We start from the raw sequence: 17,146 nt of genomic DNA on the forward strand, positions 1-17,146 counted from the left end.
AAAGGCAGAACCAGAGATCAAACTGCCAACATTCGCTGGATCATCGAAAAAGCAAGAGAGTTCCAGAAAAACATATATTTCTGCTTTATTGACCATGCCAAAGCTTTTGACTGTGTGGATCACAAATAAACTGTGGAAAATTCTGAAAGAGATGGGAATACCAGACCACCTGACCTGCCTCTTGAGAAATCTGTATGCAGATCAGGAAGCAACAGTTAGAACTGGACATGGAACAACAGACTGGTTCTAAATGGGAAAAGGAGTGCATCAAGGCTGTATATTGTCACCCTGCTTATTTAACTTATATGCAGAGTACATCATGAGAGACTCTGGGCTGGAAGAAGCACAAGCTGGGATCAAGATTGCCGGGAGAAATATCAATAACCTCAGATATGCAGATGACATTACCCTTATGGCAGAAAGTGAAGAAGAACTAAAGAGCCTTTTGATGAAAGTGAAAGAAGAGAGTGAAAAAGTTGGCTTAAAGCTCAACATTCAGAAAACTAAGATCATGGCATCCGGTCCCATCACTTCATGGCAAATAGATGGGAAGACAGTGGAAATAGTGTCAGACTTTATTTTTTTGGGCTCCAAAATCACTGCGGATGGTGACTGCAGCCATGAAATTAAAAGACACTTACTCCTTGGAAGGAAAGTTATGACCAACCTAGACAGCATATAAAAAGCAGAGACATTACTTTGTCAACAAAGGTCCATCTAGTCAAGGCTACGGTTTTTCCAGTGGTCATATATGGATGTGAGAGTTGGACTATAAAGAAAGTTGAGCGCCGAAGAATTGATGTTTTTGAACTGTGGCGCTGGAGAAGACTCTTGAGAGTCCCTTGGACTGCAAGGAGATCCAACCAGTCCACCATAAAGGAAATCAGTCCTGGGTGTTCATTGGAAAGACTGATGTTGAAGCTGAAACTCCAATATTTTGGCCACCTGATGCAAAGAGCTGACTCATTTGAAAAGACCCTGATGCTGGGAAAGATTGAAGGCAGGAGGAGAAGGGGACGACAGAGGATGAGATGTTTAGATGGTATCACCGACTCAATGGACATGAGTTTGGGTAAACTCCGGGAGTTGGTGATGGACAGCGAGGCCTGGTGTGCTGTGGTTCATGGGGTCGCAGAGTCGGACACGACTGAGTGACTGAACTTACTGACTGATATCTCACACAAAAATTCAACATTTTCACTGAAATGACACACCAACCTACCTTTTCCATTCTAAATTATTTCCTTGTGATATTAGCTTCAAGAAAAGTTTCATATATGATATTAGGCTAGAATGAAAGTATTTCTGATATTACAGCCAATGCACATCACTATTCAAATACAGAAGGTCCTGTGTTTAAAAGGACAACTGGAATCAGATCCATGATGTAAGTGCATACTTTATCCTATAGCTAACCAAATCGTCATGTTCATTTCAATGAAGATCAGTATTTATTTATAAATACTGTATTAGCTGGTAACCAAGAAATGATTATTTTGTGTCAAAAATTACTATAATGTAGCTAAACGAAAATGGCTCCATCAAAATGCTTTTGTGCAATAATCATCTCTAACCTAACTCCATATTCCCAACTTCACCCCAACTACAAGAAATGCCCACTATATTCATTAGTTAATATTTGCATTTTAAAAGCTGATCTATATTACTTGTTAAATCTGAGACAAGTTATTACTTGAATTAAGAGTTAAGATTTCAGTCCTACCCTCTAAGTCATTTAATATAAAGGAGGTTAAAGAGGTTTGCAATAATAAAAACAAAATGTGTATAGATGACACTTAAAGGTCTATGTGTGCATCCTATCTGATAAAACAATAAGTTAAGTCAATGTGTTTATAAAATCATAAAATATTATGACTATATACATACACATGACAAAATTGAGACAAAATATATTCTTTTATATATTTTTGGTTGAATGTAATATATGTTTGTGATTTAGTAAGTAAATTTATTACATCCAGCTGAACCAATGAATGAGACATATGCAATGAAATAGTTTCAAACTTCTGGTATTCCATATATTGTGAAAATAAGAAGCAAAGAAAAACTGTAATTAGTAAAGTTTGTAATTTGAGCACAAATAGTAAAATATTTTTTTAACGCTTTAATTTTTGCCACATTTTCATTTATTACCTTGGTTTGTTTGGGGCAAGCTGTCGACTTGGCCGTCGAATAGACTGGTTTTGTTGTATTTTCATTGACGTTCTAGGAGATGACCGTGCAAAAGGGTCTGGAGCTGGAGGCTTTTTAGGTATCTTTTTCACTAACCGACTCACCCACTTTTGCTGCTCTTCTGTAGAATTTGCTAATAACAATAGATTCTTTGCAGATGAAATATCATAATACACTATAAAGAAATATTTGAGAAAAATTAATGTTTAAAATGATCTGAACATAAGTAATATTAATTGAACAAGTGATTTATTATTTACCTTTGCAAGGCGCTATGATTTCCTCCTTTTTGTCCATGTGATCTTTATGACATTTAATGTGACAGCGACGGCACTCTAAAGCAGGAGGGGGTTTAAACATGTGCCACAATGGCTTCATACACGCCTCACAGTTGGTTGGGAAATGATAGAGAGTAGGAATAAATTCATGTCCCTTGTGGCAAATATAATTTGATTTTTCTCCCACTGGCTCCACTGGAAATTCTTGTTCCTTCTTACTTTCTCCTTCATTGGCATACAGAATCTATAAACACCATAAAGAAAATGAGTATCTTCAAACGTTAGCTATTTTAATGTAGTAATAATTCTTATAGTATAAATAAAATTAGTCTAAACTATTCAATGAGACAAAAATGCATTTGTTATTCAAATGGTAGTAGGTTGTAATCAAGAGCTCAGATGAGTAAAGTCACTAGCCAGTCAATGTGGTTCACATCTCAAAAGAATCAATTCTGTTCAAATGATGCCTCCTAATTTTCTCCATGTTATCTTTCTATGTTTCAGCAAATTTTTCACAATAGGCTAGCCAAAGATAAATCTTCACTTGATTAGTGTTAGAAAGCTTTTCTTGGAGGGAATTTTCAAAACAATCACCTGAAGAGATCAACTGTGGCTCTATAATTCTCAAAAACAGACCACTCAGTGATAACTGCAAATACAGTTTTAATTGAAAAGATTTGTATTTGGAGAATTGAGGAAAAAAGGAAAAGAGGAAAGGATGTATAAGATATTTCAAACAAACTTGCTAAGTACTCAGAAAATAAGCTGCCAGCTTCCCAACAGTACACCAAGCACTACAGCTCTTACCAGAAGGGATTCATGGTTGGTGTGACTAATTTCAAAATGGAAGAAATAAAAGGAAGAATTTGGCTTCACCTTAAATTGGAAGTAAAAGGGTTCTTGGGTGCAAAATTTAACTTCACAAGCAACTTTTTTAACTTTCTAGAGCACTGAACATAAAACCAAAACAGAACATTCATGCTCAAAAAATGTTGTAACCAACAGGGATCCCAAAGTCGGTACTCTGTGACAACCGAGAAGGGTGGGATGGGGAGCGAGGTTCAAGAGGGAGGGGACATATGTATACCTATGGTTGATTCATGTTGATGTATGGCAGAAATCATCACAATACTGTAAATAATTATCCTCCAATTAAAAATAAAAATTTTCAAACAATGTCATAACCAACCTTGAACAAAAGGATAGCAAAGGCTAGAAACATGATATAAATACACTACAGACTACAGACTTTAACAAGTAAGATGGAGAGAAGAATTTAAGATGTATCCAACAGGATAAGCATGAAAGTCACAAATGAACAAACCACCTCTAAATGGGACAAAAATTGAAGAAAGATAACCTGAAAAAGGCCCAAGAATAAAGAAATTCGTTATGTCATGTCATGCTGAGAATGCATAAAGGCGAAAAGAACAAAACAAAATAAACAAACCACAAAATAAAACCATTTACCTGGAATATCCTTGGAATTTCTTTAGCATCTGCTCTATATACATCTGTCTGTGTAACTGGTCGGACATGAAATAACTTGCTATAAAAGATTTTTAGTAAAAGAGTAAGGTATTACCAAAGGATCAGATTATATCAGTCTTCTTATACTCATGTCAGAAATTAAAACTGACTACTCTGACTCTGGGAAATGGCAAAGGACAGGGAAGCCTGGTGTGCTGCAGCTCATGGGGTTGCAAAGAGTCAGACAACGACTGAGCAACTGAACAACTCTGACACTTATTAGAATGTTAGAGCTCTATAAATTCAATTACTCCTTGAGATTTTGAGAAATTTTCAATAAGTCAGAAATTTTCTAATTAGTTTCAGAAAACAACATATTGAAGATTCATGAAATAGAGACATTTTAGCCAACTCTATATGCCAAACTTTCATCTGTATGAAGCAAATATAAGAAAATCTAACAACAGTATAGTAGCACTTATACTATAATATACATGTACTATATGACTAATAAATTACACTAACTTGACAAAAGGTCACACTACTCTCTTAAACTTTAAAAGATAAAGTTACAAAATAGTCTCATGGTTGGATGGCATCACCAACTCAACAGACATGAGCGTGAGCCAACTCCGGGAGATGGTGAAGGACAGGGAAGCCTAGTGTGCTGAAGTCCATGGGCACAAAAAGTCAGAGACGACCTAGCAACTGAACAACAGTAACAAATATTCTAATAAAAATACTTACTCTATATCTAAAACCATGTAAGGATTAGATTGTTCTTTATCTTGTTCACTGTCATAGAAAAGGATCTTCTTACTGCTTACAATCACATACTGTTAAAAATGAGGAAACGAATTAAACAATGATTAAAGTTAATATATATCTTGTTTTTCTTTGAAAATAAATTATATATTAGCAATAAAAATCATATAAAATATATGTTAAATACCTAAAAAACTATCTTAATGTATCCTTAAAAAAAGAACAGATCTGTTTGTACACATTTTAAGTAAGCAAATTGGGGGGGGGGGGGGGGATAAATTCAACTAATTTTTAGACTGATTTAGCTCTAAGATCCAAAAGCATAAGCAGCTTTATTGCTATGGTTTGAATGGTTATATTCTCCCAAATTCATATGTTAATGAATTTACATCATAACCTAATGTGATGATATTAGGAAGTGGGGTCTTGGGAAAGTGATTAGGTCATGACACTAGAGACCTCATGAAGGGGATTAGTGCCCTTATAAAGGGGATTCCAGAGAAATTACTACCCCTTCCACCATGAGGACAGAGCAAGAAGTCTGCAACCTGGAAAAAGACCTTTACCAGAACCCAATCATGCTGGCCGATTCCTTATCTTGGACTTCCAGTCTCCAGAACCGTGAGAAATAAACCTTTGTTGTTCATAAGCTACTCAGTCTGTGGTATTTTGTTATAGCAGCCCTAAAGCTAAGATACTTATCGAATATGAACATAATATCAATAATCATAGTAAAAGAGGTAAAGAAATATCTGGAACTTTCCGTCATATCTAGAGTTGTTTTCCTGGAAACAGCAAAAGCACCAAGGTCAATACAGCCTTCTATTTTCCTAACACCAAAATCTGTTTTATTATTAACAACATGTTAACGATGAAAAGTTTCTTTTTTTTAAACGAAGATATATAAAATTAATTATTCCAAACCACAAAGTACAAACAAGTTTTATGTGTCTAAAAGTTCTGGCTATCTATATCTTACAACGACAAAAGTGAAATGGCTATAGCTAAACCAAAAGTAAAACAGAAGACCTTGATTCAAATGTATCAAGGTACTGATTCAGAAGTATTCAAGGTATTGACTAAAAATCAAGTACTGATTCAAAAGTATCAATTACCTTTTTAACCCATCCAAATTTTTTAGTGTTGTTTCTCACAGGCAATGAAAGCCATCCTTCTAGTCTTGATTCTATAAGCACAAGATAGGAGTGTAAGTACAACAAATCTCTTAAGAAAATGAGGAAATTAACAAAATTTTAACATGAAAGTCACAAGCAAATATGCCCTTCAGAATTTAGACATCATCTAATATATAATAATAATGTAGGATCAGTATAAGCAAGTTATACAATGCAAAATGAAATCCAGGTTATATCACATTGGAAATATATATCTTGTAGTTTATAACGTCAAATGCCCCATTAATTAAATTCATGCATTTGCAAAGTTCCGCAGACAAGTTGCAAAAATGAAAAGCAGCTGTCTGTCTATTCTCATTGGTACACCTGTATCAGAATCCTCTATCTTTCCTTTGGAAGAAAGCCCAACTACAGATGTAGTACACAATTTTGAAGACAAAATATTTTCTGTGAGTAATTAACTGTTCAGAGAAAATGGACTGTTAGAATGGTTTTAAATAAAATGAAGTAAAACTGTGTAAATTACAGATCAAATCTGGCTAATAAGTAGCAGTAAGTCAAAAGATTCCTAAATTCTAAAATAGTAAAATCAGTAAAATTCTAGTTCAGCCAAGAAAACTCTGCATCCTTAGAATCTGTTCTAATGGTATCTGATCAGTTTTAGTGAAATAATTTTAGTGAAATAAAATTTTGTGTACAAAGTAAGCATTTTTGGAGGTTATGCTAATAATAAAAGTAGCTATCACCTACTTTGTGTCTGAACTGTGCTAGACACCTTATATAAATTTTCTTCAACTCTGAGAACAATCCCACAGAAGGTCACACAGGGACACATCTCTGATCCAGTGCTTATACTTGCTCCCTCTCTCTCTCACATTAATAACCTTCCAGACCCCATGAACAGAAATGATGTCATTAAATATAGCTATATACTCGAATGTCTGGACATGGCCCTACACCAATTTAAGGGATTAATCAGATGATCTCTAACAATACTGGTGAGACTAAAATAATTTTATTGCTAAGATCTGAAACAACTTCAATATAATCACTTATGATTTATACTGATATATACCTGGGAAGTGTGATGACAATGTAAATAAATATAGCAAATTTACACTGAATTCAACTAACAGATTAAATTTTATTTTACATCCAACTGTTTATGCACTAATTTCCTGTGGTGTTTACTTTAAACGTTTTCTGTACTTACATTAACTTTGCATTAAACATAACTATTTTTGGGGTTTTCCAACTGGTTTCTTCATTTAAACTATAATTCCTTTCAGGAGAAGGATCAGGTCAAACTGTCTTATACTTTTTTTTAAGGCCAAGTACAATGTTGGCTGGTCTTCCTGGTGGCTCAGACAGTAAAGAATCTCCCTGCAATGCAGGAGATCCAGGTTTGACTGCTCGGTGGGGAAGATCCCCTGGAGAAGGGAAGGGCAACTCACTCCAGTATTCTTGCCTGGAGATCCCATGGACTAGAGCCTGGAGGGCTACAGTCCATGGGGTCAAAAAGAGTCTGACACAACTGAGCGATTAACACTTTTCACTTTCACAATGTAGACTAAGTAAGCACTCAAGGGAAACCTAAATATACTCTCTAAAACGGTCTACACATGCTTTTTCTGTACCACCATTCTTCATACGAAACTTCAGAACAAATTTCTTCTTGGTTAAAAATGGAAGAAACAGACAGTGAAACCATATGTTCTTAAATGATATAAAGCACTACTCCATTTCTTATAAGCTTACAAAATAAAGTTCTATCAATTGTAACAGCAATGCGAAGTGAAATTCCTTAAAAAACAAAATCTTTGTTCATGCAGCAGTTTCTTTTTAACTGAGACTTGTTAATGGAGCAACTTGTTAGAGTTAGTCAATATTAGTTATTATTACAAAAATTTTCAAAAGGACTAAAATTATGGGTAGTGGGGAAAAAAACCCAGAGGTCAAGGATTTTCATGATGTCACCTGTACCATTAGGTTCCGATGAAATAGGTAAGTAAGGAACAGATTCTTCTTCTGAGTCAGAGTCAGAGTCAAGAAGCATATGAGAACTGGAAGGCTTAGTGGCAATATTGAGAGAAGTGGAGGAACGTTGGTAGGTGAATGACATGGATTCCATAGTGTGTGACTGAGTGATATGAACTACACCCAACATAAAAGGAAGTAAGAATGCAGAAAGAAGAAAAAATAAAAATGAAAGCTTAAAAGGAGAGCTATGAATAATATACAAAGAGTTAATTTAAATAACTAAATATGTGAAATTTACACTTGCATTTTTTAATAAAAAGTTTTGTGAAAAATCAGTAAATAAAATAATTTAAACTGTCATCTGAACCCCTACTCTAAGGAGTAGGTGTTCCCTTAAAAAATGACAAATATTTTTCCTCAAGAGCAAAGTCAGTTACAGGACTTAAAACCATCAACTGATTTACATTTAAGACAAAAGTAAATGTAAGGGCTGAAAGAATCTATACCTGGAAACCCATCATCAGCTTCAGTATCCCCTGGTCCACTGCCTATACTGGAACTATCCAAACCAATGTGCAAGGCCTGGAGCTGGGAGCGCAGCTGCTCAATGTCACTGTCCTTACTGTCCAGTGTCATCTGTAGTTCAATTCGAATCTGACTCTCTTCAGCTATTTGCTACAAGAAATTGAATTACATTGAATTAACTGAATGTCATACATCTTATAATTTTGCTTCCTAGTTCAGTAATATGGCAGTCTCTCCTTATACAAGGTTTCACTTTCTGTGTTTTCAATTATCCAAGGTCAACTGCAGTATGAAAATATCAAATGGAAAATTTCAGAAATAAGCAGTCTCTAAGTTTTGAATCATGTGCTGTTCTAAGTAGTATGATGAACTCTCACATTGCTTGGTTCTACTTGCCTGGGATATTAATCATCCCTTTATCCAGTTTATTCACATTGTATATGCTACCCCACTCCTTACAGTACAGGAAAATATATAGTAGGTATAGAGTTCAGTAGTATCTGTGGCTTCAGGCATTCACTGGGGATCCTGGAACATAGTCATCTTGCATAAGGGGAGACTACTGTAATTATTAATAGAAATGTTCCATAACCTATAAAATATATGCAGACATGAAAATAATTCTACTTCTTAAAAAGAAGTCTTCAAAATGTATTCTTACAGCCTGCATTTCATTCAGTTCTTTCTGATACTTGATCATCTGCTGCGTCAGTTTTTCGCGTTCAGATTTAAGTTCCATATGTAGCTTTCTATTCTCCTTTTCTTTTCTCCGCACATCTGTGTCATTACCACGCTTAACAGGTTCCTTTCGATTCATGATCTCAGCCAACTTATTCACAGCCTTAAAAACATAAAAATAAGGATGTAAATAAATTATGTTGATGATTTCTTGGTAACTCACCAGTAGCACATTACAAAACCTTCCCTACACAAAGGGCCACAAAGAAACACCTTTTATACTAAAAAAAAGTACACTTTCATCATTATTCATCATCCTTTTCCAACCAACACTCTGTTTTTCACTCTCATGTTTTCTGAGAACTATAATTTAAAATGTTTATAGGTTCAACTCTAATCTCATTTTCTACCACTTGGGAGGCAGATCTTTTATTCTAGAAAAGAGTTTTGCACTGGCATCACACTGATAAAATAAATGTCCAACCACAGAGCAAAGCGTCTTGGACCCACCAGGACTCATGTTGTATATACAATCTGAGAGCTGAGAAAAGGGTAGTTAATAATCACGATGCCTTTTCAGAGTGACCCTTTTTTAGGCTGTCAGCAAATGGTCCTTCTCTACCATTTCTCAAAAGCAGAAAAATTTACCAGATTACAATAAAAAAATTAGGAGGGATTATGATTCCATATGGAAAAATTAAGAGAAACTTAATAAACATTGAACTCAACAATGTTAATCAAATCTAGTTTCTCTCAATGTGGTAAAAAACTGGATAATCCTGACGGTTCACAAATACTGGTACCATCAATGACTGCTACAGCCAATCTGTAATGTTAGAAGTAAAATGCAAGAAAGATAAACTAAGAAAAATTTCAAAATCATATTTAGAGCTTATTATATACACACTTGAGTTTTAAGTGTCCTCTCTGTTAACAGCTGTTTCTCAAATTGTGCTTTAATAGCTGCTGCACTTATTTCTTCATCTTTCAACCTTGATAGTTCTAAAACAGAAAAATGTAAAAATTATATTAATAGTTTAGCAACTGGTAAACATTAGGCATACTGAAAATAAATTTTATTCTTTGTTAATACATACGCTCTTGGACTTCTTTCAATTTGTTATTTAATTCTTCTTTCTCATTTGCAAGATTGGCAACATCACTAGTTAGTGTCCTATTAGTTTCCTCAAGCTAAGAAATGAAAATGGAAAAAAAATTTATATCTTAATTTATAAAATTTTAAGTTATAAAGCAGTAATTCAAAATGAAAATATCCTAGAATGTTGCTAAAACTCTTGTTTTTCTAAGTACATCTATCTCTACAGTTCTTGCTTTTGTCCTACCTTACCAAACTTCAAAATTGATGAAAATTTACGAAACGTTAACACATTTCATATATACCCCAGGAAGCCAAAAATTTGCCCCCTTTCAAAAATCTTTAGTAGTATTTTAAATGGAAGTAACAGTTAGTAAACTAAAAAAAAAAGAGCAAATACTATATAACAAAGCTCTGCATTCCAGCATGCAGAATAAATAAAATTTAAAACTACAGTTTATAAAACATTGTTTTAAAACAGAAAATAAAATTTTACTAAAGAAGTTGACATTCTTTGGTATTCTTGCCAAAGCCTATTCTTCTTCCTTCCTGAAGCAAATTTTATTGTGAATTATGTGTTCATCCTTCCCATCCATGATTGTACACTTTCATTACACACATGTGAAACAACATAATGCAGTTTTATGTGATTTTAAACTGTCTATAAATAGCATGATGCTGTATTTTTCTGTAACTGCTTTCATTCATTATATTAAGAATGAAATTGTCAATATATATAATTAATTTTAACTGATGTAGTAGTTCTAGCTTCTACTGCATTCCATTTATCGATTCACTCATCTATTAATATATTTGAATTTTTGCTATTACAAACATTTATGCTGCTAGGAGTAGTATGTCTGAATTTCTCTAGCACATTTATATTATGAACTTTGTTTGGATTATATGAATATGTAAAATTTACTGGAACTTGCAATATTATTTACTATACTGTAGTATGCTATATTAAATTTATACTCTGGATATTAGTAAGAAAAACATCATTTTTCACACATCCTTCAAATATTTCAAAGTAGTCAGACACTGAGTTTTTGCCAACATGATGGCTATGAAATGGTAATACAAAATTATTTTAGCTAGCCTTTTCCTAAATAATAGTGAAGGTAAACATTTGCTCATATTTTTAGGTTTTCTCTTTTGGCCAATTTTTCCTTTAGATTATTTAGCTTTTTCTTACTGAATAGTAGGAGTTCCGCTAATATTCTAGATACTAATCACTTGTTTAATAAATACAAGTATTTTCCCTGTTGTTTATTTATTTTCTGTTACAAGTAAATGTTAAGTTTCATTCTAATATTTAAAAATTTTTATTTTACATATTTAGGTTCTTAAGAGAGCTAGAATTTACTGTTATATATGGTAAATGATAGTAAGAATCTAATTTTATTTCTTTCCACATAAAAACATAGTCATTTCAAAACCATGTATTAAATCTGTATCCTCTCCCACTGATTCGTGTGTTGCCACCGACGTCATATGCCAAGCTCTCCTGTGCGCATCAGTCTATTTCTGGTCTCCCTACTCACTTTCACTGAACAGGATTAAATATCCCTGTTCTAATGCCATGCTTTAAAATTACTATAACATTTTTAATAGATCTGGACAATTGATAAGGCTAACTCAACTACTTGATATTTTACTTCTATCTGAAATTTTTATTATAATTATTTTCAACCTACATATGGCTATCTTCATGATTAAATTAATCTTCATGATTAATTTCAAATTCTTTTAAACTACAATTGATTTAACAAGAAAAAAAAGACTTAAACTGTTTTGTACTTTTGGTATTTTCTTTTCACTTTAGTCCTTAACTCTGAATTTACCAATAGGTGAAGCCACTGGAAGTTGTGTTTTGGGGGGGCTCTCTCTCTGCCAAACAACATTGAGAAGCTGATGGTTCACGAGCTCAAATATCTTGTAGCCAAAACATACAACTTTTCATTTAGATTTATGTTACTTTCCTAGTATTTCTAAAGCAAGATATATAACAATTTAATTATGGCCAAAAATGAACCAAGGACTTTACTTACAGATGCAATAGTAGCATCTTTTTCGGTGAGTTCCTGTTTGTGCCGAGCCATCATCTCTTTGATCTCCAGCTCTTTCATGATCTTCTCTTTTTCCAAATCAGAATACTGCTCCTCAGCAATTGAACGAGCCAGTTGCTCAGAATCTGCTTTGGTTAAGGTAATCTCCAGTTGAGCAGCCAAGGAATCCCTAGGTTTAAGAGAAATAAAATTTTAATGTTCAATTTTTTATTACAAAGTTGAAGTTTTTGTCTAATTAACTTCATCAGATCAGCCAGTTCAGTTCAGTCACTCAGTTGTGTCGGACTCTTTGCAACCTCATGGACTGCAGCACGCCAGGCCTCCCTGTCCATCACCAACTCCTGGAGCTTACTCAAACTCAAGTCCATCGAGTTGGTGATGCCATCCAGCCATCTCATCCTCTGCCATCCCCTTTTCCTCCTGCCTTCAATCTTTCCCAGCATCAGGGTCTTTTCCAATGAGTCAGTTCTTCACATCAGGTGGCCAAAGTAATGGAGCTACAGCTTCGGCATCCATCTTTCCAATGAATATTCAGGACTGATTTCCTTGAGGATTGACTGGTTGGATCTCCCTGCAGTACAAGGAATTCTCAAGAGTCTCCTCTGACACCATAGTTCAAAAGCTCAATACTTTCTTTATAGTCCAACTCTCACATCCATCCATGACTACTGGAAAACTCACAGCCTTGACTAGACGGACCTCTGTTGGCAAAGTAAGGTCTCTGCTTTTTAATATGCTGTCTAGGTTGGTCATAGTTTTTCTTCCAAGGAGCAAGTGTTTTTAAATTTCATGGCTGCAGTCACCATCTGCAGTGATTTTGGAGCCCGAAACAATAAAGTTTGTCACGATTTCCATTTTTTCCCCATCTATTTGCCATGAAGTGACGGGACCAGATGTCATGATCTTAGTTTTCTGAATGTTGAGCTTTAAGCCAACTTTTTCACTCTCCTCTTTCACTTTCATCAAGAGACTCTTCAGTTCTTCTTCATTTTTCTGCCATAAGGGTGGTGTCATCTGCATATCTGAGGTTATTGATTTTTCTCCCGGCAATCTTGATTCCAGCGTGTGCTTCTTACAGTCCAGCATTTCTCATGATGTATTTGCATATAAATTAAATAAGCAGGGTGACAATATACAGCCTTGACGTACTCCCTTCCTGATTTGGAACCAGTCTGTTGTTCCATGTCCGGTTCTAACTGTTGCTTCTTGACCTTCATTTGGATTTCTCAGGAGGCAGGTAAGGTGGACTGGTATTCCCATCTCTTTCAGAATTTTCCACAGTTTGTTGTAAACCACACAGTCAAAGGATTTGGCGTAGTCAATAAAGCAGAAATAGATGTTTTTCTGGAACTCTCTCGTTTTTTTGATGATCCAGTGGATGTTGGCAATTTGATCTCTGGTTCCTCTGCCTTTTCTAAATGCAGCTTGAACATCTCACGTTCACGGTTCACGTACTGTTGAAGCCTGGCTTGGAAAATTTAGAGCATTACTTTGCAAGCGTGTGAAATGAGTGCAACTGTGCGGTAGTTTGAACATTCTTTGGCATTGCCTTTCTTTGGGATTGGAATGAAAACTGATCTCTTCCAGTCCTGTAGCCACTGCCGAGTTTTCCAAATTAGATGGCATATGTAGTGCAGCACTTAACAGCATCATCTTTTAGGATCTGAAAAAGCTCAGCTGGAATACCATCACCTCCCCTAGCTTTGTTTGTAGTGATGCTTCCTAAGGCCCACTGGACTTTGCATTCCAGGATGTCTGGCTCTAGTTGAATGATCATACCATAGTGGTTATCTGGGTCATGAAGATCTTTTTTGTATAGTTCTTCTGTGTATTCTTGCCACCTTTTCTTAATATCTTCTGCTTTTTATTAATTTCATCAACAAATTTTATTTGGAGTTCCCTGGTGGTTCAGATAGTAAAAAATCAGCCTGCCAATGCAGGAGACCTGGGTTCAGATCGGGAAGATCCTCTGGGAAAGGGAATGGCAACCCACTCCAGTATTCTTGCCTGGAGAATTCCATGGCCAGAGGAGCCTGGCAGGCTACAATCAATGGGGTTGCAAAGAGTTGGGCATGACTAAGTGACTAACACACACACAGGTACTTTCTAGCAGTAGGGTACATGGCTATGAACAGAGATAAGGATCTTATCCTCACCTTTCATCCTGTAATTCCTGTTTCTTCTGCTGTAATTCTTTACAAAGTTTGGTCTTTTCTTCACATTCTTCCTTAAGTTCCCTAACCTGTGTTTTATAGAGGGTCTAAATAGCAAAACAGAATAGAAACATGTATCATCATTGTTACAAATATTCAAAAGCTATCCAGACAAAAAGTTCAGTTGAGCACTACCTAATAGGCTCATAAAACTGAGTAATGTTGAGCCCATGAGCAAAGTGATAGTTCAATAAGCTTTTCTATTTTCTGGTAATCAACCCAATTAACTAATAAAACTTCAGCTAATAATTTACAAGTGTGATTTTCAACTGGATAACCTAGTGAAATTTCTCATTAAATGTCATATTGGTAGGATGAAGAGGCAAAGAAAAATATTATCAATTTATTCAAGAAAATTTTGCTGGCTTAAAAATCAATGAAACAGAGGTGACAGTTACTATTTCATATTTTAAAACTCAAAAAAGGGCAAATGTTAAAATGACAATCTTATTTCTTTCATTATACAAATATATTCTTCCTCAAAAATCTATGCTTTTTGAAATGAACATCATATGGTGCGGGTATGTGCTTACAACTACTTTTTTTTTGAAGTGATAATTAATTTTCTGTTAGACTATCTACAGTCTCTTGCCCCGGTATTCCTTTTACAGGTGTGTGGTATAAAACATTCATCCAAATTCTCTCTGGGGTTTGCTATAAGAATTTAAATAATTAGTCTCCTGGCAAAAAAAATTTTTACTAATTCTACAAATACAATTATTTTCAAAGTAATATATCTGGACTTACTGAGAAATACTGTTCTGCTTCAAGCTGATCCTGGAGCTCTTTCATTTGTCCATCTGCATCTTGACGTTCTCTGTGGGGACATTGGTTAGACACATATTAAGCCAGCAACTCTTGAAATGTGGTCTAGGAAACCTCTGGGAGTACCTAAGACCCTTCCAGAAAATCCACGAGGTAGAATTATTTTCATAATGCTAAGAATCATGGCTATTTTTAAAGCTTTAATTCTTTCCATGTATATACATTTTCATGAGGCTGTATGACATCTGAGGATTTTATTATTCCAACAGCTAATGAAACGTGTGCATGTATGCTCCTGTGTTTTTAAATTTTCTCAGTTTCAATTTTTAACACAATAAACAACATTAGATAAAATTCAAATAAACAAAAACTCTTTGGGGCTCTCAATAATTTTTTTAAGAGTGTAAGGGATTCTGAGACCAAATAGTGCTATATTAAACTAATAACACTGAATTATATTCTCAGACATGCATTGTGATCAGTGAATTATGCCAACCAAATAGTAGAATTAAAGAGCACCTGAAAATCGATTATCTTAGAATGAGTGAAGAAATGACTGGGAGGGGCCCTGCAGGGAGGTTAAGAGTACAGGTTTTTATATTTAATGTAAATAGTAACTGCACAAGGATTTCTGGTGGCTCAGTGGTAAAGAATCCACCAGTAATACAGGAGATGTAAGTTCAATCCCTGGGTTGGAAAAGATCCCCTGGAGAAGGAAATGGCAACCCACTCCAGTTATTCTTGCCTGGAAAATCCCATGGACAGAGGAGCCTGGTGGGCTACAGTCCATGGGTCGCAAAAGAGTTGGACACAACTTAGCAAACAAAGAACAACAAAATGGTAACTGCACAGATTTGAACACTCTGTAAAAATTCAGAGTTCTACATTTATCATTTGTGTACTTTTTCTATATATATCTTAATCTTCAGTAAAGAAAAAAGTTAAATAAAAAACAAACCTAGTAACACTTTTAAGATGTTGGAATGAAATAATAAGTCTAATAAGGCTTACTGACTTAATAAGGTTTAATGAAATAATAAGGCTTGTCAAAAAAACAAAATCATATATATATATATATTATAGTTATTTCAAGTCAAAGCTAAGAAGAAAGAAAACAAGTTGGAGAACAATACATGATACAATTAAAAAACAAAAAACAACAACAAAAAAACTCTACAAAAACTCAACCCTGTAAATAATATAGTACAGATGTACAGGTATAGGCACAGAAAAAGGTATGGAAGGATATATTAAGATTATTAAGATATAGTACTTATGGAGAGATTAACCATGTCTGTATTCATAAAGGAGACCTTATATTTGTTTTCTCTTTTTCTTTTAATATAGTTCTAAATATTTTAAAGTGAGAAAATATTTTACTACCAGTTGGGTATTTTAAAAATGTATATAGGTGGACTTCCCTGGCAGTTCAGTGATTAAGACTCCACACCTCCACTGCAGGGGGCACGGGTTCTATTCCTAGTCAGGAAACTGAGATCCCACAGGCTGTGTGGCCAAATAAATTTGTAAATAAAAGTGTATAAAGCAAGAAAACTTCAGGGAGATTAAATGATTTTATCACAGTGCCTTCAATTTCAATTTAATATTACTTAGAGAACTTTTATCCTTATTTTAATTTAATATAATCTGATCACTTTGTTTACTCACTGGTCCTTCAACTTCTGGATAAATAGGAAATTATCACCAAATGTCACTTCACTGTGTCAATTCTGTATTTTATTATTAATCAGTGTATTATTAAAAAAAGTAGGATTCTTATTTCTCTGAGCCAAAGATGTGAAAGATGCTAATAACATATGAAAGAGCAAGTTTTAAAAATTTTAAATCACCACTAGCTAGGCTCACTTGCAGCAAACTCCAGTGTAATATTAATATCATGATCTTTTTGAAGAGCTACTGCTCATTATATGTAACTTTTAAAACCCAACATTTATTAGGTATTTAACAAAAGCTA

At 34.5% G+C, this 17,146-nt stretch overlaps 1 protein-coding gene across 1 annotated transcript in view; it reads right to left on the reverse strand.

Moving 5' to 3' along the window:
* The window catches only part of ROCK2 (Rho associated coiled-coil containing protein kinase 2), a 129,708-nt gene that overhangs the window by 10,580 nt on the left and 101,982 nt on the right, over positions 1-17,146 (reverse strand). The window contains exons 21-32 of the mRNA XM_061154820.1: positions 15,154-15,223; positions 14,350-14,453; positions 12,176-12,362; positions 10,123-10,216; positions 9,933-10,027; positions 9,009-9,188; positions 8,329-8,497; positions 5,822-5,892; positions 4,689-4,777; positions 3,942-4,020; positions 2,454-2,715; positions 2,155-2,368 (exon numbers count right to left, since the gene is read on the reverse strand). Coding sequence (XP_061010803.1) covers positions 2,155-2,368; positions 2,454-2,715; positions 3,942-4,020; positions 4,689-4,777; positions 5,822-5,892; positions 8,329-8,497; positions 9,009-9,188; positions 9,933-10,027; positions 10,123-10,216; positions 12,176-12,362; positions 14,350-14,453; positions 15,154-15,223 — 1,614 coding nt within the window. The remainder of the gene's footprint in view (positions 1-2,154; positions 2,369-2,453; positions 2,716-3,941; positions 4,021-4,688; positions 4,778-5,821; positions 5,893-8,328; positions 8,498-9,008; positions 9,189-9,932; positions 10,028-10,122; positions 10,217-12,175; positions 12,363-14,349; positions 14,454-15,153; positions 15,224-17,146) is intronic.

The sequence above is a fragment of the Dama dama genome, chromosome 11 (genome assembly GCF_033118175.1).
Source record: "Dama dama isolate Ldn47 chromosome 11, ASM3311817v1, whole genome shotgun sequence".
Taxonomy (NCBI): Eukaryota; Metazoa; Chordata; class Mammalia; order Artiodactyla; family Cervidae; genus Dama; species Dama dama.